At 43.0% G+C, this 22027-nt stretch overlaps 1 protein-coding gene across 4 annotated transcripts in view; it reads left to right on the top strand.

The window, feature by feature from the left end:
- CTTNBP2NL (CTTNBP2 N-terminal like) overlaps nucleotides 1–22027 on the top strand; it is a 117151-nt gene that overhangs the window by 62416 nt on the left and 32708 nt on the right. The window contains exon 1 of one of the 4 annotated variants that reach the window (XM_068265581.1): nucleotides 19812–19890. The exons of the other annotated variants lie outside the window; for them this stretch is intronic. Coding sequence (XP_068121682.1) covers nucleotides 19879–19890 — 12 coding nt within the window. The 5' untranslated portion in view covers nucleotides 19812–19878. Of the gene's footprint in view, nucleotides 1–19811; nucleotides 19891–22027 lie in introns of those variants that run through there. 4 annotated transcript variants of the gene reach the window in all.

Below are 22027 nucleotides of genomic sequence, written 5' to 3'. Positions count from 1 at the left end.
ATGTACCCAGTAAATACAGCAGTTATGAATAAAATGCAATGGCAGATATCAGCAAATAAAACTGTACTTTGAGAACTTGTAATTTCTAAATGAATAATAATACTTATGCACAAAATCAAATATGATAACTGTATGAGATATAAAAAGTAGGAAAACACATTTTTATTTATTTTTTTATTGAACATTATGTCAGAGGTTAATACTGCTTTAATACATTTTACATTCTATTTTTTATGACTATCATTAAAATATCATGAAAACAAAACTTAACTTGTAATGTCCTAAAATCACACTTTCTGATGGTACTCCACTAGAATCGGTTCTACTGCAAGAATATGCAATGTTTTTCACAGTTCACACTGTGAATACCCCTTTCCAACGCTCGAGATGAAACCTTTTTCCCTCTAACCTCAGTGGGCGCCCTTAAAGTGGACCTGAATTCAGAACGTCCTCCCTGCTCTAAAAGATACACAACAGCATAATAATCTTCAAACAAAAAAACATTTTTGTTATACTGGGTACACACTATGCGTTTTCCCGCTCGATCCGCGGGTCGATTGGGAACGAAAGGGACAGACTTAATCTGATGAAAGGGGGCTGCTGCAATGCTGGACTAGATCCAGTGGCAGCACAGGCAGCATAGAGCCCACATGCAGCCACGTAATATTTATATTACACGGCGCAGCAGAGGTCGGAGAAGTCAGGCACTTTGATCTAAAGGGACTGATGCTGTATTGAATTATATCCAACAACTACACCTCCAGCGGTAGCCATTGTGCTCCTTGAGCTGGGGAGAACAATTCGCTGTTGGACCAATTTCAATAGTGGATTGGAAGAGTTAAAGCAAACAACTTTGCACTAGATTTTCAAAATGTATTATTTATAAATTTAAGATGAATATGTCACCCCTCACCTCCTCCTCTGAGATATAAATAAATCTAGTTCAGCTAGCCTTTCCATATAACTAACTTTTTCCATGCTCCCAATAAGCTTAGTGGTGCTTCTCTGTAACGTTTCCAGTTCCAGGATATTCCTTTTGTGAACAGATGTACAAAACTGGACTGGATATTCAAGAAGCTGTTTTGCTTCATGCAGTAGGCAAAATGTATATTTCTCTCCCTTGCTTAACTTAACTTTAGGACCATACTATTCTGGCCCCTTAAGGACCAGAGCCGTCCTTTCCCTGTTTAGACATGTGATTTCTGTGATCAGCTCACATTAATAATGAGCTAAGGAGCCAATGAAATCAGTTCCTAAACGAGAAACGAGTTTTATTTTTAATAATTTCTTCACAAAATCCTTTGAAGTGTTCTAGAAGTGGTATAAAACTCATGAAGTGAATATGCCAACATTGTCATACGCAGGCTTACTGTAAAGGATAGCGGAGATAGCGCCGCATGGCCAAGCGGCATGGCGGCTATCTCCGGGTATCAGCCGGCGGCCTCTGCTGCGCAGTTACATGCTGCTGTTTTGCCTGGTCCTTCTAGTGCACATAGATTAAGAGCTACGCGCGCCAGGCGACAGGAAGCTGACATATGACAGCTGACCTCTCCCCTGAGTGATCAGCAGCCATCGCGCATGGCTGCTGATCACGTGATCACTACGATCGCCAGCGGATCGTAGTGATCACTTTGACAGTGGGGGGGGGGGGGGGGGACTCCCCTCCCTGCCGTTCCCGCGACGATCGGCACTCCCCACCGCTCTTGCCGGCATCTCTGCTCGTTGTGACGTAAGTCTCCGGCCGCGGCTTGATGACGTCATCAAGCCGCGACCCGGGACTTAGCATCAGAACGCGTGGGGATGTTGGAGACAACTGTGGTGTCCGCGGCGGCTCATCGCTGGAGACTGGAAGGTGAGTGATGGCTGCTGCTGAAAGGGGGACACCTGGCCACACAGGGGGGCACACACCAGCAAGCCCTAACAGGATCCGGCTGCCTGACCCCACCAATGCGTGCCCCCCACCCCCTCCAATGCAAAAGTGCCTGGTCCTTAAAGAGAACCAGAGACGAAGCACCCTCATGTATTTTATTACATTTATCAGTGGGAACATGACAGTAAACACCTACCCTGCTTTTAGTTTCATTGTGATCTGCTTAATTAGTCTATTAGCAACTGTGATAAGAATCCACCGACTATTCAGTCGAGGTTTGACCTGGAATCATTTTAGCTGAGTCACTCTTCTGTTGAGTCTTTTCAAGCCCAAGCCTTCCCCCTCCTGGCTTAGATTTCCTGCTTTGCATACTGAAAGCTGTGATGACATGGGAGGAGCTGCTCCTGCTGAGAGAGAAGCTCTGTGGCTGCAATATGATCCCTGTGTGCTCTGTGTGCACTAGATACTGATGATAACTGCAGTTTCATTCCTATGAGAGACACTTCCTACAGGCAGCTGTACATCATACCAAAATGAAAGCACATAGATGCATATCACATAGCTGCATTTAGCCTAGATAGCAGCATAGTCTCATATAGCCTAGACAGCACATCCATAACAACTCATAACCCGGAAGGAGAAGGGATATGAGCCGGCGGCCATATTTGATTTTTCTTGGAGCAATAATGGATAAAAAAACACTAAAAAAAAGGCACACCAGAGCGGCAAAAGTATCAGGTAGAGCATTTATTCTTTACAAGCTATCAACTGATATGTTTATTTTGTGTGAAACGTTCATCTCTGGTTCCCTTTAAGGGGGGTTAGGCGGCCGGTCCTGAAAGGGTTAATCATGTATTTAAAATTGGAGCAGTTGTCACACTTTTCTTGGTTGTTTTTGAAATCTATGCTCTGATTCCTCCAACATGTGACCTCTTCCCCTGGCCTGTCCTCATGCTGGGGCTCCTCCCCATCTGTGAGGCCAACTTGTGGACAGCCTAGAAGTAGATGGACAGGGAGTGAGTTCTTATACCTGGCATATATGTTCAAAAGGATATTTTTGAGTTTATATCTGTTCTTTACATTTTTTGCACAGTAGTTTTCTTCTTTGCTTATAGCACACGCTGAACTACACGTGTCTCCACATTCCATTGCTCATTGGCAACATTTTCTCTGGCACAGTTACATAGAAAAACAAATATGGGGTGCATAACAAGACAATGTTATACACCAAATATAGACACTGGTGCAAAATACAGAATTGGTAATAACAGTGGCAAATGTAAGATGATGGAAAAAAAAAATGTATAACAGTTTGCAGGATACAAAATAAACGGTTCCAAAACACAAAAGGATGAGAAAGCCCTACCTTTGCATGCTTCCAATCTAAAGGAAAGGGGGAGGAGGGAGGTGGGGTAATATACAGTATTCATAAAGGCAGTGTGTTTTAAGGTTATCTGGCGGAGCACATGGTCTAAGTTAAATCATATGCTTGTCGGAAAAAGTGAGATTTGAGGTAGCGTTTAAAATATGAAGCTTTGAAATATAAGCCCTAGCGGAAGTTAAAGAGGAAGAGGTGGCCAGCAAGCGGGTACACAGTGGTGCAGTGCTGATCGGACACCAGTCCTGTCACCCGAGCATACAGCAAGGTTATCAGCTGTGTGTAGGGATGACAGGGTAGGTGCCTGATCAGTACAGCAGCATACCTTTAATTCCAGGAGCAGTACAGTACAAAGGAACAGAAATTGTTCTGCTGAGACACTTCCTGATAGAAATATAAGACATCCCCTGAAAATAAGCCTTAGCACATCTTTTGGAGCAAAAATTAATATAAGACACTCGGAAACACGGTATCTGGAAACTATTTAGGAAATATATAGGGGAGCGAGATTGTGGAGAGCTTTGTATGTTCCGGTTTGAAATGGATCCTCTTGCCAATTGGCAGCCAATGAAGAGCTTGACCGAGAGGAGCTGCAGAGGAAGAGAGAGAAGAAAGATAAATGGGACAAGCAGCCGAGTTCAGTACAGATTGGAGTGGTGCTATTTTTTTTTCTTATTTAACCACTTAAGCCTATCTGGACGAGTATATTTGTCCAGATAGGCACAGCTAAAGGCAAACTGGCTGAGAATTCCACACGGCCCATGCACCCCGGCTGTTTTCCATGTCGGCGATTGGGGAAGAGAAAGAAAGCTTCTCTGAAGCAATCGCAATGCCTATGATGAAATGACATGACCCCGATCAGAGGCCATGTCCATTCATAAGAATGTAACGTTTTTGTTTTTTTAACTGAATGTTAAAACACTGCCTTGTAAGCCAAGGAGTGTTTATCGCCATCCAGTGGCGAAAAGTGAAATTGCCCTGCACGGATTTCGTATTAAAAAAAAAAACAAACGGTGAATACCCACGACATACATTTTAGGAAAAGATAAGTCCCCAAGGCAACTATTAATCGATTTTTATTTATTTTTATTTTTTGGGGGGGGGTTATATTTTAAATTGCTTGCTTGGAAACTGGGGGAGGAGGCTTTGGAAGTGATTTCATTATATTCATTTCAGTAGATAAGCGCTTACAATTGATGGAACACAAAACAAAACCCACAGGAAAAAATACACCTTTATTTCCAAATATATTGTCGCCATACATTGTACTAGGAACATTATTTAAATGTTGTGCTAGCCGCGACTAATGGGCAAATACAAAAGGTGGATTTTATTTATAGTAGCATTGCTTATTTTAAAACTATAGGAGTGAAATTGGAGAAATGGTGTATTCTTTTTTTTTTTGTGTGTGTATTTGCCTTCAAAATGCATAGAAAATAAAGTAATTACTGAAAACAAGTATCACTTACAAAAACCTTAATTTGTGGCGAAAAAAGCAAGATATAGATCATTTACGTGTGATTAGTAGTGATAAAGTTATTGGCAAATCAATGGGAGGAGCGCTGACAGGGGAAAATTGCTTCTGTCCTGAAGGTGAAAGCACCTGCAGGCTGAAGTGGTTAATGCCATTTCTAATTTGTAACTGCATGCAAAACTGGGCATTAACCTGCTGGGCGGTCTGGACGAGCTCAGCTCGTCCAGTACCGCCGGAGCCTGCCGCTCAGGCCCTGCTGGGCCGATTTGGCTCAAATAAAAAGCAGCACACGCAGCCGGCACTTTGCCAGCCGCGTGTGCTGCCTGATCGCCGCCGCTCTGCGGCGATCCGCCACGAGCAGCGGCGAAAGAGGGTCCCCCCAGCCGCCTGAGCCCAGCGTAGCCGGAACAAAAAGTTCCGGCCAGCGCTAAGGGCTGGATCGGAGGCGGCTGACGTCAGGACGTCGCCTGACGTCGATGACGTCACTCCGCTCGTCGCTATGGCGACGATGTAAGCAAAACAAGGAAGGCTGCTCATTGCGGCCTTCCTTGTTTATTCTGGGCGCCGGAGGCGATCGGAAGAACGCCTCCGGAGCGCCCTCTAGTGGGCTTTCATGCAGCCAACTTTCAGTTGGCTGCATGAAATAGTTTTTTTTTTATTAAAAAAAAACCCTCCCGCAGCCTCCCTGGCGATCTTAATAGAACGCCAGGCAGGTTAATGATCTCTTATTGCGCTTGGGGTCTATTTCCGCTGGGTGCTGTGTCCATTTCTGACTTGGCAACCGCACGCATGCTGTTGCAAAGTCATGCTATAGCGATTTAGGTGTGTGCTGAAGGAAACTGCAGCGTGTTGTCATGAATCCAATGGTAACGCTATTCAAATGGCAACCCATTGCAGGAATAGGCAGTGTTTTCCCCGCCTGACTTACCTGCAGAGAAATGCTGCAGATTCGGGCCACATTCAGCATTAGTTGGAATGGACCCCTACTGTAACTTTAGTTGCTAAATTATTCTCTTCCACTACTGCTTCCTATTCTAGGAATTTTAAAAATCCTCTTGTAATGGCCATTTATCATACATTTTATTTTCTGTTTTTTTTTTTTTTGGTTTTCCGGTGAAAGCCATATATTATGGTCTGGTCTGATTGTATTTTTATTTAAACCAAATCTCGTTAAGTATTAATACATGTATATAAGTTGACATCCCATACAGGTTGACCTATCCACATGTTCTCTGCACGCCATTCAAGGATTTGACTTCTCAGTATGGGCGATTTGTAGAACTGCTGCCAAGCTCTGAGCTCTTTAGCAGGATGCCGAAGGGCTTGTATGCCAAGATTAAACCTCTGAGCTGATTTAAATGCCTTAATAAGGGCTCTGAGCAGTAAATATTTAAATCCACTTGTTAGAAACAGTTTGTTTTCATTTTGTGCTGCCAGCCACAGTGGCCCTAAGTCAGTTTTTGCCTGAACAATTTATACAGCTGCTGTTGGTTGCTTGCTGAGTTATTTTACTCCTTGGGCTCTAAATATTTTCATTTTTTATGTGGAAATATCTCTAATTCAGGTTACTTTACTCCCGCATTTAAATGGTAGTACTGTATAGTAGAGTAGACTTAAATCTCACAGGCAGCCTGGCGGGGAGGAAACTCTTTACACGTCTCATCACAGGCAGCCTAGAGGGGAGGAGATGCTGTCTTTTCATTTGCTGCTCTTTCCATTTCAGCCTTGCCTCCCCTTAAGCCGCCCCTTCCCCACTGATGCTGCGATGGCAGCAAAATGTGACAGCCGCGGCTGCACAGCTTAAGAATGTAACAACTCTGAAGGCGGCCGCGATCTACCGGTAGATCGCGATCGACCTATTGGGCAGCCCTAGTAGTTATTCACTTACCTACAGTAAATTTGCGAATGCAATTCTTTTGTGCCAAAAATGGAAATAAAATGAGGTATTACTAAAATACTCCCTCAACAAGGGTACATGATCTGCAAATGGATGGGGAAAAAAGTTTCTGCCATATTTAACCACTTGCCGACCAGGGGATTTTTCAATGATCGGTGCTGCGTGGGCTCTACAGCCCGCAGCACCGATCAAGACTGCAGCAGGGCGATCAGACTACCCCCCTTTTTTCCCCACTAGGGGGATGTCCTGCTGGGGGGGGTCTGATCGCCGCCGGCTGCATTTGCTAAGCGGGGGGGGCTCTTCAAAGCCCCCCTCCGCAGCGTTCTCCGCCGTCTCGCCGCTCCCTCCCTCTCCCTCCCCCTGTGAGCTGCGCAGGACGGATTTCCGTCCTGCGCATTGAAGGATAGGCTTCAGCCTATCATATACCGGCGATCCCCCGCCAATCAGAGGCCGGGGATCGCCGATCTGCCTTACGGCGCTGCTGCGCAGCAGCGCCGTATGATGTAAACAGCGGGGATTTCTTCCCCGCCTGTTTACATTTTGCCGCGATCGGCGGCTCTCCGGCTGTTCACGGAGACACCCTCCGTGAACTGACATGGAAAGGCCGCTCTATCGAGTGGCCGTTTCCATGGTAACCCGCAGATGACCAGTTTACGCCAATCGGCGTTAGCTGGTCGTCAAGAGGTTAAATGAGTATTAATTACAGTAAGAGTGGTTAAATTATGGAATGTTCTACCACAGGAGGTAGTTATGGCAAATGTATCTACTTTTAAAGAGGGCTTTTATGCTTTTCTTACATTGAAGCACATCCAGGGCTATGATTACTAGGTTATTCCCGATGATGTTGTCACGGGGTGCTGCATATTACTGTGCTGCTTTCTTGTTCTCGATTATGCAATTTTTCTTTCACTCAATGGCTGTCATTGAGTGATGTCTTATTGTAGTGGTCTGTTATGGGGTGTTGTCTGCACCGAGGGGCTGTCATGTGGTGCTATCTGTTACAGGGGACTGTGTCTTTCTGTGCTGTCTACTACTGAGGGTCTGCTTATAGGGTCGTTATCTGTTACAGGGCGACTATTATGGGGGTCTATTCTCTCACTGGTAAGTTATGATGCCTAATTATGTTATATGTGAGCAATGTCTGCTTCACCCTCCTGGCGGTTAATTTTTTTTTTGCCAATTAGGCAGAAATCCATTTAAAAAAAAAAAAAAAAAAAATTTTTCATGTAAAGCTACCAGAGTGGTAGCTACATGAAACACCACTAGAGGGCGCATGTGTCTCTCTAGTGCCATCGTCGCCGACATTAATAGCAAACAGGGGAACGCGTATATAACGCGTTCCCCTGTTTGGCTTCTCCTGTCGCCATGTCCTGACGTCAGGCGCCTCTGATCCAGCCCATAGCGCTGCCTGGAACTTATTGGTCCGGGCAGCGCAGGGCTCTGGCGGGGGCCCTCTTCCGCCGCTGCGTGCGGGAGATCTCCGCAGAGCGGCGGCTATCGAGCTGTACGTGTAGCTAGCAGAGTGCTAGCTGCGCCTACAGCACTTTGAATGGGGCGAATCGCCCAACTAGAGGCAGAGATATCCTCCTGAGCGGCATTTCCGCCAGGAAGGTTAAAGAGAAACTGTAACCAAGAATTGAACTTCATCCCAATCAGTAGCTGATACCCCCTTTCCAATGAGAAATCTTTTCCTTTACTCAAACGCACGCACACACGCACGCACGCACACACACACACACACTGATGTCAGCTCCTCTCTGACGTCCTGGCATCACACAGTGGGAGCCTTGTTGCATTGTGGGAAATAACAACGGTTTCCAACTGCAAAAAAAGCAAGCAGCACCGCCTTACAGTGACATCACCTGCCAGCAGTAAGAAATGTCACCATGTGATAAATGTCTGAATGTAAATCAGGGAGAGGAAAGATTTTACAATGAGCAACCACTGAATAAATCATTTATACATAATTATTGTAAAAATGAAGCACTTTTTATTACATTTTTTGCACTGGCGTTCCTCTTTAACCTCCCTGGCGGTAAGCCCGTGCTGAGCACGGGCTATGCCGCCGGGAGGTACCGCTCAGGCCCCGCTGGGCCGATTTGCATAATTTTTTTTTTTGCTGCACGCAGCTAGCACTTTGCTAGCTGCGTGCAGTGCCCGATCGCCGCCGATCCGCCGCTATACGCGCCGCCGCAGCCGCCCCCCCCCCCCCCCCAGACCTCGTGCGCTGCCTGGACAATCAGTGCCAGGCAGCGCCGTGGGGTGGATCGGAGTCCCCTTTGACGTCACGACGTCGATGACGTCGGCATCCCGCCCCGTCGCCATGGCGACGGGGGAAGCCCTCCAGGAGATCCCGTTCTTTGAACGGGATCTCCTGATCTCCGATCGCCGGCGGCGATCGGAGGGGCTGGGGGGATGCCGCTGAACAGCGGCTATCATGTACCGAGACCTCGTCTCGCTACATGAAAAAAAATAAATAAATAAATAAAAAAACGTTTTTGCTGCCCCCTGGCGGATTTTGCCAAACCGCCAGTAGGGTTAATTATGTTAACCACTTGATGACCACAGGCTTACACCCCCTACTGACCAGGCAATTTTTTTATTCAGCACACTGCAGATTTAACAGTTTATAGCGCAACCATACAACTTGGCAGCCAAATGAATCTTGCCCCCTTTTCTGCCCACCAACAGAGATTTCTGTTGGTGGGATCTGATTGCTGCTGCGATTTAAAAAAAAAAAAATTTCCAAATAAAAATATGTATTTTCTTTTTTTGCTCCTTCCCTCCCCCCGATATCTAATCCCTGTGAACACCTCTCATAGGCAGCAGATTGAGAGGAATCAGATTGTGAGTCTCTCCTGGGGACAGCTCAGAGATAGAGCGGTCCCCTGTACAGCGCTGCACTAGATCGCAGCACTGTACAAGTAATTTCAGCCATTATTTTTTTTTTTCATCTTCAGCCTGCCAGCTCAGATTTCAGGTGGCAGGCGGTTTACGAAGTGGAGCTCCATAACTCAGCGGGGATGCACAATCCCCGCTAATCTCCGCTTACAGTACTTCTGCCTACAGGCGTTAGGCGGTCCTGTAGGTGCCACCCTCCCACCGCCGATAGATAGAAAATCATGAATCGAATTTCTGGCAGAAATCGTGCAATTCAAACTTTTTCTAAAATCATTCAGGCCTACTACACATTCAGCTGCCGTCACTGACTGACTGGTTTGCACACATTACTTGACCGCTGGCTGAAAAGACGTAAAGGATACCTGGAGCATTGATGATGATAATTCTATGTAACTTGATTTTGACCTTTGGTAATACTTGTGAAATTGCAACATTAGATCTCTAAAAAAAAAACAGCTAGATTAAAAGCCGTGAAACATGCATTAGGCCATTCTAATTTACATCACATGACTTATGAACTATTATCTGTCATATCTGACTTTTAAAGCAAATAGTTTTACTACTTACTTGGTACTACTCGGCACCTGAACTCTCATCCTGTTTCGTTACACTCATTTATGCCATCTAACCGAGGGGTAGCCAACATATTATTGGCTCTTGTTAAAAGTTGTGAGTTTAAACCTAGCCCCACACACAGCTACCTCGATTTTACAAAAAGTTCAGCAGTAGATAGGAATTGAAGACATTTAATACAGATGTTGTAGCTTATTTTGTCTGTACTTTGCACAGGCTAAGGCAGAGTGTGGTTTAGGCTGCAGCAGCCACAGAATAGGAAGCATTTACTGTGCTAGTCAGTGATTTCATCAGCATCTGGAGTTGTGGCCAGTAGCAGAAGTGAGATCATGCCAGAAAAAGCCACAACCATCAGTTCAGCAGAACTGAGGTGCCTTTGTCTCACTTTTCCATGCAGTTCATTTGAATATGGCCCTTTTCTTCACATAGCTTAAGTTTTTTTGCACAATAGTGAAAAAGAATAGTCGTCATGGTGAAAGAAAACTGATATATGGATCCATTATAGTAAAGATAGATGGATCTTGAATGGTTTTTTTTTTGTTTTGTTTTTTGTTTTTTTTAATAGTGGTTATAATAATGTAGTTTTTCTTATAAACTATACAGTGCTATGAAAAATTATTTTTCCTTTTTCAATTCCTTACTTGCTTGCATTTTTATTACTTAACGTACTTTTTGCACCATAAGGCGTACCTGATCATAAGACTCACCCTATACCTGTCACATCTTTATAGTGGTCTTCCCTTCCTAAGCTAAATATGCTCCCCTGGAAGCCCTAGCACAGTAGGGGCAGCTCCCAACCAGTACCACCACCAGTCTGTCTTTCTTTTTTTTTATCATGCTGCCTCTGCACCATCCCCAAGCCAATAGCAATCCCTCTGGCTCCTGCACAATATAAAGCTTCAATTCCACTGCCGATGAACTGAAATGAACATGTTGCATCCCTATGCTGAGATCTATTCCTTTCTATACAGCTGCAGAGTTGCTTTAGGGAACTTTTAATCCATCAGTGAATGTAACCTGTAATGGCAGTGAGTATATCGCCCTCTCTAGCTGGCATGCCGGGTCACTGTATGAGGGCGCCAGGGAGGATTACGCTGGGACGCATGACAGAGGAGCACACTGCCTGCAGAGGGGTGATATACTCACTGCTGATGTACTCTGCAGGGGCTGAGGGGATTGCCATAAGCTTGGTGGTGGCATAGAGACAGGGTGGGAGGTGGGAGACATGGTGCTGGCTTTGCTATGTATTCTTTGGTCCATAAGACGCACAGACTTTCTTAACCACTTGGAAAGTGGAATATACGGTAACTGAGATCAAATTTAAATATTAGACAAGCAGGACCCAAGTAAGCAGGACATGCAGTTTTTAAATAATGGTTATACTAATTAGAGTGTACCTGAAATGGAAAAACTAAAAATGTTGTATAGTCCAGATGTTTCCTGAATCTTCTTGCACTCCTCAGTTCTTGCACCTGGGCCTATGAAAAATGTTTAACATTAATGTTGAATATTGCTCGCATCTGCACAACCCCTTCCCGCCCCCCCTCCAAACATGCTTTTGCATGCCTTCTTCCTCCATGCATGACTGGCTCGGTGCTACTCCGCTGGCACAGACCCTACTGGCATCTGCACAGTGCGACTGTGCTTGTATATGGATGCAAACAAATGGGTGTTGGCTATAGGTGGAATGAGCAGGAGGAAGTTGGCCTGGGGGGCAGGGATAATTGGAGTGTTGTCAACATGGGATTATGTATTCTACAGGAAAGTTAAAAAATGTGGTGTAAACAAGTTTTGCTTATATAAAGATTTAAAAGTGTAGCTATTTCCAAACACCCCCCGCTCTCTTTAAGGTAGGTACTATGGGTGGTGCCCAGTGTATAGTTTGAAAGGCCGTAATGTGCAGGAGGGGGCAGTTAGGCATAGGATAGGAGGAGAATATGTAAGAAGTAGATAAACGGAGGGGGTTTGGTAGGTTGGGTGAAGTCATAGTAGAATATCGGCAGCATTGCCAGTATACTACTAGTGACTTTGCCCAGCCACACAATTTTCCTGACACCCTTTTTTAATGAATTTCCCTCTCCCTTACCCCAAATTACATCTGTAGGCATACCATAGCCCTGTAAAAAGCATTATTCGTGTGACAACTAATTTCTTTCCCCTATAATTAGCGGAAGCATATTTCAACAATGTATAGTTACATGGTCATCGTGTGTAACTTCTTCCATTGCTTCTCTTCATATGGTAGCTGGCTCAAGATATAGGCATGTAAAGTCACATTGCCAGGGAATGAAAAGAAAACTTGATGTGGCCAGAAGTAACTGTGGATAGTGAACAAAATGGCTATGCAAGGATCCATGGATCAATTGCTTCTCTCTAGTGCTCTGCAGCGTCTCATGAAGAAAGGGGAAAGATTTGCAGCAGCAAGGGTAATTAACTGTAAACGCAAAAAAAAAAGTTTTAGCCTATTGGGGGGAGGAGATGGTCAGCTATCAGCTAACTCCTATTTCCATTATTAAAATGAAGATCCTTTTTTTTTTTTTTTTTTATAGTAGTCCACTATACACAGTAGGTATTTGTTATATTTAGTGATTGCAAAATTGCCTAATTTGGAATTAGGATTTTATTTAAAATTAAAAGAAAAATGAAGTTCCGTAAAGGGTATTTTTTACTTAGTTACTGTAATTGAACTGGTCTTAAAGCATTCCGTACATTGGGTTTACTGGACTCCTCTAGCAGTGTTGTGTTAAAATCAGTGTTTTCTAGCTGAACAGCATTATCAGAATCCGATAATATACTCCCTCAGTTTAAGTCTCTCGTTGAATTCTCTCAGGCCCCTTTCTGCCTTTTTCCTGTTTACTATGCCTAGCATCATAAAGGCCTCTCTTATACTAGCTGCAATGACATTTTCAGGCACAGAAAGCCATTCACACAGCTCTGGCATTCAGCCCATTTCAAATACTGTATGATCCGTCTCATTTTATCAGTGCCCAGTGGCTGATAACTCTATTAGACATGTCCCGGAGGGCTCTGAATTGCACAGTTTTGTTCTACTTGACAGTTTGATATCTCATGTACACAAATTGTGCCGAATACTTTATCCATAGATTTTTTAAACTTAAATAACATAGCCAAGTGTTTTTATGTACCTTAAATATGGGTACTACTAAGACCAGACCACAATACAATTTAATGGGCAAAGCATAAAACTGAATGTGAGTTGCCTTAACTTCGCTTAAATGCTTTATGTTGCCAGAGAAAATATTGCCATGCTTCAGTATACAGATTCAGTCTTTGAATTGTTATAATATTATAAATTAAAGCATACCTGTATAAAACAGTAAAATGTTTATCAAGGCAATGAATGTACATCTGCAATAAGTGATAGTAGATCAGGCATATGTTGACCTTGGCATCAGTGGTAGGCATGGAGCAGAGAACTCGTTCTTACTACCTAGTCATTGTACTACCCATTAATAGTTTGCTTGAAAAGACATCCATCCATAAAGTTCAACTAGAAGAAATAAAATATATAATTTGCACAATGCTTTACTGCATGCTTACATATTCCAGTGGAGCCAAAGGAAGGCCAAAAATAAGTTACAAGGATTGTGTCAGTTACTGTATATAGTCTAATATAAATTGATTTATTGATATAAATTGAAGTATAAACCAAGCTACTTATTTTTTTTTTCTTCCGAGACCAGAACCATGTTTTGAGTGCAAACCCAGGTTAGTAACCATCCGTGTATCACTTCTCTTGTGGGCTAGTAACCCCCTCTCTTCCTCATAGAACTTTCCCTGGTTTCTAGTGGTCTTGCCCCCCCCCCCCCCCCCCAATGGGAGAGAGGGGGGAACACTAGACACAAGATAACGCTGTTTTAATCTTACATCTCAGTTTATACTAGAGTATATGATAGCCTTAAAGGATCACTGAAGTGAGAGTATGGAGGCTGCCATGTTTGTTTCCTTTTACACGATACCACTTGCCTGGCAGCCCCGCTGGTCTGTTTGGCTGCAGAAGTGTCTGAATAACAGAAGAAACCAGCATGCAACTCATCTGTCAGATCTGACAATAATGTCAAACACCTGATCTGCTGGGAGCTAGTAAAAAAGGGCGCACAGGGATAGTGGACAAAAAGGGCTATTCGGCACCCGACAGGAAAAAAGGGCGCCCGAGAAATAGCGGTTACAGGGATCGTGTTAACAAAAGTTTTCGTTTACAAAATAAGGTTTATAACAAATTTATAATATTAATGTATACGTTATTTTAAGGCTATTTATTCTATTACAAATATATAAATTATAATCATGTTATTTGTAGAGAAGTATTTTAAGGATTAAATACATTATTGTTTATATGTGTTTAGGGTTTTTGTGCGGTGGGGATGGTTAGGTTTAGGCATTACCAGGGGAGTCTGGGGGTTAGGGATAGGTACAGGGAGGGTTAGGTATAGTTACAGTATAATATACGCATCCAGGGGGTGGTCAGGGTTAGGCACCACCAGGGGGGTGGTTAGGGTTAGGCACCACCAGGGGGGTGGTCAGGGTTAGGCACCACCAGGGGGGTGGTTAGGGTTAGGCACCACCAGGGGGGTGGTTAGGGACCACCAGGGGGGTGGTTAGGGTTAGGCACCACCAGAGGGGTGGTTAGGGTTAGGCACCACCAGGGGGGTGGTTAGGGTTAGGCACCACCAGGGGGGTGGTTAGGGTTAGGCACCACCAGGGGGGTGGATAGGGTTAGGCACCACCAGGGAGGTGGTTAGGCACCACCAGAGGAGGTCTTAGGGTTAGGGATAGGTACAGGGAGGGCTCTGTGTGAGAGTAAGGTTAAGTATAGTTACAGCACAATATATGTAATATATACAATTTATTAAATTATATATATTTAAACAAAGAGGGGGTCTAGGGGTTAGGGATAGGGAGAGATCTGTGTGAGCCTACAGTTAGGTATAATTACAGTAAAATATCTGTAAAACCTACCATTGCATTGCTATGCTTAATACAAGTGTAAATATAGTTTTTGTTATAGACGCTATTTGACGTTTCTTTTCAGAATTCGTTTGTTATAGTCGATATTTTGCCATTTCAGTTCTGTTTATTTAACCTATTTAGCACTACATTTTCGTTTACAACCTCTTAAACGAAAAATATGGTTTTGCATTAAAACTTACAATTTCGGCTATACCCCGCGCCCCTTTTTCCAGGCGCCCTTTTTTTGATGCACGCGATCTGCTGTATGCTTGTAAAGGGGATATGGCTAAAAGTATTAGAGGAATAGGACTGGCAGGCTAGCCAGGCAGCTGGTATTGCTTTAAAGGAAATAAATATGGCAGCCCTTTAAAATGGAAAAATAACTCCTTCCCAACTCCACATGGCGGATAAAATCTTGGGATTAACACAGTCTAGAATTGTATAGTAGTTATAACTGTAAATTTCCTTAAAGGGACACTTAAAGGACTTACGAGGCCAAATTCTGCCCCCAAAACCTAAAAAAAAGTTAACTACCTGCATGAGTTTGTATGGCACGGAGGACGCCGTCCGCGCCCTCCGTGCCATTCCGCCTGGTCCCCTCTGCGCAATAGCACCCCCGAAAGGCTGCGACCCCACGGTCCGGGTCGGGGCCTGCAGAAAGATGGCCGCCCGATCCACGTAAAAGGCAGCGTGGATCGGAGGGTTGGCCCTAGAGCTGCGCAGCCGCAGTAGCGGCTATGCGGACTGCGCAGCCGTGGCCAGCTCCGGCGGCCATCTTTCTGCAGGCTGCAGATCCCGACTCGGACCGTGGGGTCGCAGCCTTTCGGGGGGCTATTGCGCAGAGGGGACCAGGCGGAACGGCACGGAGGGCGCGGACGGCGTCCTCCGTGCCATACAAACTCATGCAGGTAGTTAACTTTTTTTAGGTTTTGGGGACAGAATTTGGCCTCGTAAGTCCTTTAAGCCAGAAAAAAAAAGTTATACTCACCTGGGGCTTCTACCAGCCCCCTGCAGCAGTCCTGTGCCCTCGCAGCCACTCACTAATCCTCTGGTCCCCCGCTGCCAGCTAGTTTCGTTTTTGCCGACAGGCCCGTCAGGACTGGCCACGCATTATGCATAGATATGCGGCAACGCGTATTTTTGTACGCGTTGCGGCCCGCAATAGCGCTAATTACAGTCGGGAATGCGGAAAAAGGTACTTAAGTAGCTGTCTCAGTCCTGACAGGAAGTGACTACAGTGTGACCCTCACTGATAAGAAATTCCCACTATAACACACTTTCCTAGCAGAAAATGGCTTCTGAGAGCAGGAAAGGTCAATAGTTCATAGATTTTAGCTCTGGCATACTTCAATGAATGTGTCATTGAGTAAAAACAATAAAACAGTTAAAACTTAAAAAGTAGATTTAAACATCAAATAAAACTGGAATATATATAAACGTCATTTTTAGGAGAAGGAAGATGTATACAATTGTTTTTTTCATTCGTTCAGTTTTGCCTCGGGTGTCCTTTAAGAATAAAGAAGACATTTGCTAATAGCAAAATTTGTACTTTCTGTAAAATTGTGGGCAGGTTACATTAAATCAATTCAGATATGCCTGGTTCCTTCCATTTAAAGCGGAATATAACCCTGCATTTCAACTTTGCTCTAAAACATTATTTACAGCATATTATATGCAAAAAGCTTTTTTTTTTTTTACTAGACCAGCATTGGAAGGGTTAAACACAGACGTTTCAAGTATTTTTCACATTTTATACATTTCTCCTGCAATGCCAAAAAAACTAGATATTTAGCTCTGAAACGTTTAACAGTGAAAATATTATTTATTAAAAACTGAGCCCTCTATATTCTTTGTACAGGTATACTGTACTTTGACCAGTAATGCCATTTTTCCTGACAGTGCTAAAGTAAAATCAAACACAAAACGCCAGAGAGGTGTGCAAATTAAAGATTAGAGTATAGTCGCAACCTGTGAGTATGGTGCAATTTTCCTAAGTAGCCCATTTAAATTATGTACTTGAAGCCTATGAATGGTAATAACCATTTTCCCAGCAGACTTTCGGTTTTTCACCTCCCCAAATTATTTTTTATTTTACCAGTATAGGATTTGGAGCACATACATTCTTACAGGATCCATACCAAAATGCAACAATATACAACTAAAGCAAAATGAGCAGTGTTGCACAGACATCGTGTCAGCAAAACCTTGGCAAAGACTTCCCGTAGCATAGGAAAGTACTGTGGCTTCTACACTCTGCAGTGGTTTCCTGTCATTCTTTGATAATACAGAAATGTGCTGCTCCCACTTCCAGGACCCGTGCTTCCTTCCTTTTTCTTATTTATGGAACAAAAAAGTATCTTCGCAGCACATGTCCGCAAAGCTTAGATGCAAATTTTGATGGCCTGAACTTGTTCTGATTAAAAGGCTTCTTCATTTTTAGCTTGTCTATACATTTCTTGTCTATACAGTCTGCCATAGGTGGTTATCGGACTGATATGGATTTAGATAACAGACATTTAATGGAATGTCAATCTGACTGTTGCCAGCAGTAGTTGTGTATTGTTCATTGCAAAACAAAGCTGTAGGAAATGTCACTTGAGTGCCACACCCACCCATTTTATTAAAAAAAAGAACAGCTTTTTTGTGATGAATATTATCATAAAATTGATCAGATGTGTCCTTTATTTTCATTTGTTTTTGTTTTGTTTTTTGTCAATGTTTTTACCAAATGTATTTTTTATGTAAATAAAACATTTGATAGTGTATGTTATCTAGGTTGCCACTTTGTGGTAATGCTTGATTAAGCATCTAAAAGCGCAATTACCGTATTTTTCGGACTACCCCCCCCCCCCCCCCCCAAGCTCTTATAATACCAGACTCTCAATACCTATCTGCTCTCTTGCCACATGTCCCCTCTATACTCTCATTCCCCCCCCCCCCCCCTTTCACACACACACACACACACTTTTTAAAGTCTTCTCCAGCCTTGCATCTATCCTTTCCGGCAGAGCTGGGTCCTCCCCATTTAGGTGCATGTCGTCCTTATTGATGAGCCCATACTCATCCAAGAACCAAAACCCTTTTTTCCTACACTAACTTCTCAGCCACCTGGGTAACTCCCTAACCTCCTACTGCCTTTCATTTTTACCAGTGGCACTGTGGCAGTGTTTGTTAAAACATCACCTCGGAGGCCCTTGTCCTAAAAATCCTTTCAGTCTTCCATCTTCCAAAATCTTTGTCATTGATTCCTAACCCTGATTCTTCAATTAATCACTTGCTGAGATCAGACAATGAAGTATCCCAATTTGACCTTTCTAGATAAGTGTGTTTTTATGTTGTATTTGTGTAAGAAAAAAAATATTGTGATTAGTGCTGCCACTAACTTGGTGTAGAAAGAGAAAAAGTTAATCTGTGTTCTAATGTGAATTGTCACCATGATATAATATTACACAGTTGCAGTAGGCGTCTTTAGAAGAAATTGCGCTTTGGACCTACAAAAACCGTCGACTTAAAGCTATCCTACATGTGGGAGAGAAGGCATTATATATTTTTTTCAAACAACAACAAGCTCCATCTGGAACTCGTCTATAGTTGCATGACCTCAAAACGCTTGCCAGTTCCCATGATACAGAAACGCTAGTATTGGCGCAGGAATCTTCCATTTATACCACAGGGTAAATAACATAATAAGCAATGCCCTGTGATTTCTTCATTAAATAACATGACTTTAATAGTAGCCACAATTATATTATTATTGTGGTGTACCATAGAAACAAAAGATTCCATAATTAAAAATTATTTGCTCTAATGTTCAGTTCTCAGAATAATACAAGCAATCTTAACTAAAGCAGAATTGAACATGCATTGTTCACAGTGCATATCTAATTCCAAAATAGGCACTAGTGCTAGAATGGGGTTAATGTTTAAATTATAAAATGGAGGTACCTCAGAGAGGGAAAAAATATGCAAGGGAAGCAAGAGTGCAGTACGTTAATGCACAAACTACTCACATTGGGTGGTTGATCAAATGCAATTTGATATCTAATTTATGGGGAAAGTCTGTCACTTATTCGGGACTCTGTTCTTCGGTTTGTGTCACTCCAAGCTGCAGATGGAGAACTGAGGGTGAGGGTAAACAACTGCATTACTAATGACTAGAATATCTTAATGGGAACCTAAACTGAGAAGTGTATGGATTTTTCCTTTAAAAATAATACCAGTTGCCTGACTCTCCTGCTGATCCTGTGTCTTTAATACTTTTAGCCACAGTCCCTGAACAGGCATGCAGATCAGGTGCTCTGACTGAAGTCAGACTGGATTAGCTGCATGCTTGTTCCAGGTGTGTGATTCACCCACTATTGCAGCAAAAGAGATCATCAGGAGTGCCAAGCAGCTGGTATTGTTTAAAAGGAAATATCCATATCCCTCTCGGTTAAGGTTCCCTTTAAAGAGACTCTGTAACAAAGTTTTGAGCCTTATTTCATCTATCCTATAAGTTCCTATACCTGTTCTAATGTGGTCTGGATTACTGCAGCCTTTCCTAGTTGCACAGTGGCTGTTTTATCTCTGTTATATAATCTAATTTTCTTTCCTCTGAAAGCTTTGTAGGACTCAGGCTGAAATGTGCAGCTCTGCTTGTGATATGATAGAAGCTATACACACCCTCTCCAGGCCCCCTGCAGGCTCTGACTGAGCTCCTCTCAGCTTATCACATGCCATGCCTTTTGTTTGTAAACTGCCTAAAACTGGAAATTACAAGCCAGGATTGCAGCAGGGAGTGGCAGAAACAGCACAGAGGGGCCCAGGAGAACATAATGAATAGAATGGTATGCTTTTTATTGTAAGAATTTTAGAGTACAGATTCTGTTTAAAGTAAACCAGAGACGAAGCACTCTCATATATTTGACCATATATATCAGTGGGAACAATAGAGAAAATACCTACCCTTTATTTTTAACTGTTCAGCTTGCTTCTAATTAGCCCTGATAAAATCCCAGACTGAGCATTCATTCTGGCTTTGCTATAATGACTTAGCTATAATCATTCCTGAGCAGAGCCACAAAGGGGCAGGCTTGGGCTTGAAAAGACACAAGAGAACACAGACTCGGCTATAAAAATTCCTGAGCAAAGCCAGACTGAATGCTGAGTCGGGTATTTTATCATGGCTGATGAGAAGCAAGCTCAACAGTTAAAAATGAAACAGAGAGCAGGGTAAGTGTTTTCTCTAATGTCCCCACTGAGAGATATATATATGTGTGTGTGTGTGTGTGTGTGTGTGTGTGTGTGTGTGTGTGTGTGTGTGTGTGTGTGTGTGTGTGTACGTGTGTGTGTGTGTGTGTGTGTGTGTGTGTGTGTGTGTGTACGTATATGTGTGTGTGTGTGTGTATATATGTGTATGTATGTATGTATGTATGTATGTGTATATATATATATATATATGTATGTGTATATGTGTATATATATATATGTATGTGTATATGTGTATATATATATATATGTATGTATGTATGTATATGTATATATATATATATATATATATATATATGTATGTATGTATATGTATATGTATATATGTATATGTGAAAACTATTTGCCCCTTCCTGATTTCTTATTATTTTGCATGTTTGTCGCACTTAAATGTTTCTGCTCATCAAAAAACGTTAACTATTAGTCAAAGATAACATGATTGAACACAAAATGCAGTTTTAAATTATGGTTTTTATTATTTAGTGGGAAAAAAAACCTCAAAACCTACATGGCCCTGTGTGAAAAAGAAATTGCCCCCTGAACCTAATAACTGGTTGGGCTTAGAAGCAATAACTGCAATCAAGCGTTTGCGATAACTTGCAACGAGTCTTTTACAGCGCTCTGGAGATATTTTGGCTCACTCATCTTTGCAGAATTGTTGTAATTCAGCTTTATTTGAGGGTTTTCTAGTATGAACCGCCTTTTTAAGGTCATGCCACAACATCTCAATAGGATTCAGGTCAGGACTTTGACTAGGCCGCTCCAAAGTCTTCATTTTGTTTTTCTTCAGCCATTCAGAGGTGGATTTGCTAGTGTGTTTTGAGTCATTGTCCTGCTGCAGCACCCAAGATCGCTTCAGCTTGAGTTAACTAACAGATGGCCGGACATTCTCCTTCAGGATTTTTTGGTAGACAGTAGAATTCATGGTTCCATCTATCACAGCAAGCCTTCCAGGTCCTGAAGCAGCAAAACAACCCCAGACCATCACACTACCACCACCATATTTTACTGTTGGTATGATGTTCTTTTGCTGAAATGCTGTGTTACTTCTACGCCAGATGTAACGGGACACGCACCTTCCAAAAAGTTCAACTTTTGTCTCGTCGGTCCACAAGGTATTTTCCCAAAAGTCTTGGCAATCATTGAGATGGGTTTTTTTTTTTGCAAAATTGAGACGAGTCTTAATGTTGTTTTTGCTTAAAAGTGGCTTTCGCCTTGGATATCTGCCATGCAGGCCGTTTTTGCCCAGTCTCTTTCTTATGGTGGAGTTGTGAACACTGACCTTAATTGAGGAAAGTGAGGCCTGCAGTTCTTTAAATGTTGTCCTGGGGTCTTTTGTGGGCTCTCGGATGAGTTTTCTCTGCGCTCTTGGGGTAATTTTGGTCGGCCAGCCACTCCTGGGAAGGTTAATCACTGTTCCATGTTTTTGCCATTTGTAGATAATGGCTCTCACTGTGGTTCGCTGGAGTCCCAAAGCTTTAGAAATGGCTTTATAACCTTTACCAGACTGATAGATCTCAATTACTTTTGTTCTCATTTGTTCCTGAATTTCTTTGGATCTTGGCTTGATGTCTAGCTTTTGAGGTGCTTTTGGTCTACTTCTCTGTGTCAGATAGCTCCTATTTAAGTGATTTCTTGATTGAAACAGGTGTGGCAGTAATCAGGCCTGGGGGTGACTACAGAAATTGAACTCAGGTGTGATAAACCACAGTTAAG

This window comes from Hyperolius riggenbachi, chromosome 2 (genome assembly GCF_040937935.1).
Source record: "Hyperolius riggenbachi isolate aHypRig1 chromosome 2, aHypRig1.pri, whole genome shotgun sequence".
Classification (NCBI taxonomy): Eukaryota; Metazoa; Chordata; class Amphibia; order Anura; family Hyperoliidae; genus Hyperolius; species Hyperolius riggenbachi.
Note: the sequence above shows the minus strand (reverse complement) of the source record. Positions and strands in the feature narration are given on the sequence as shown.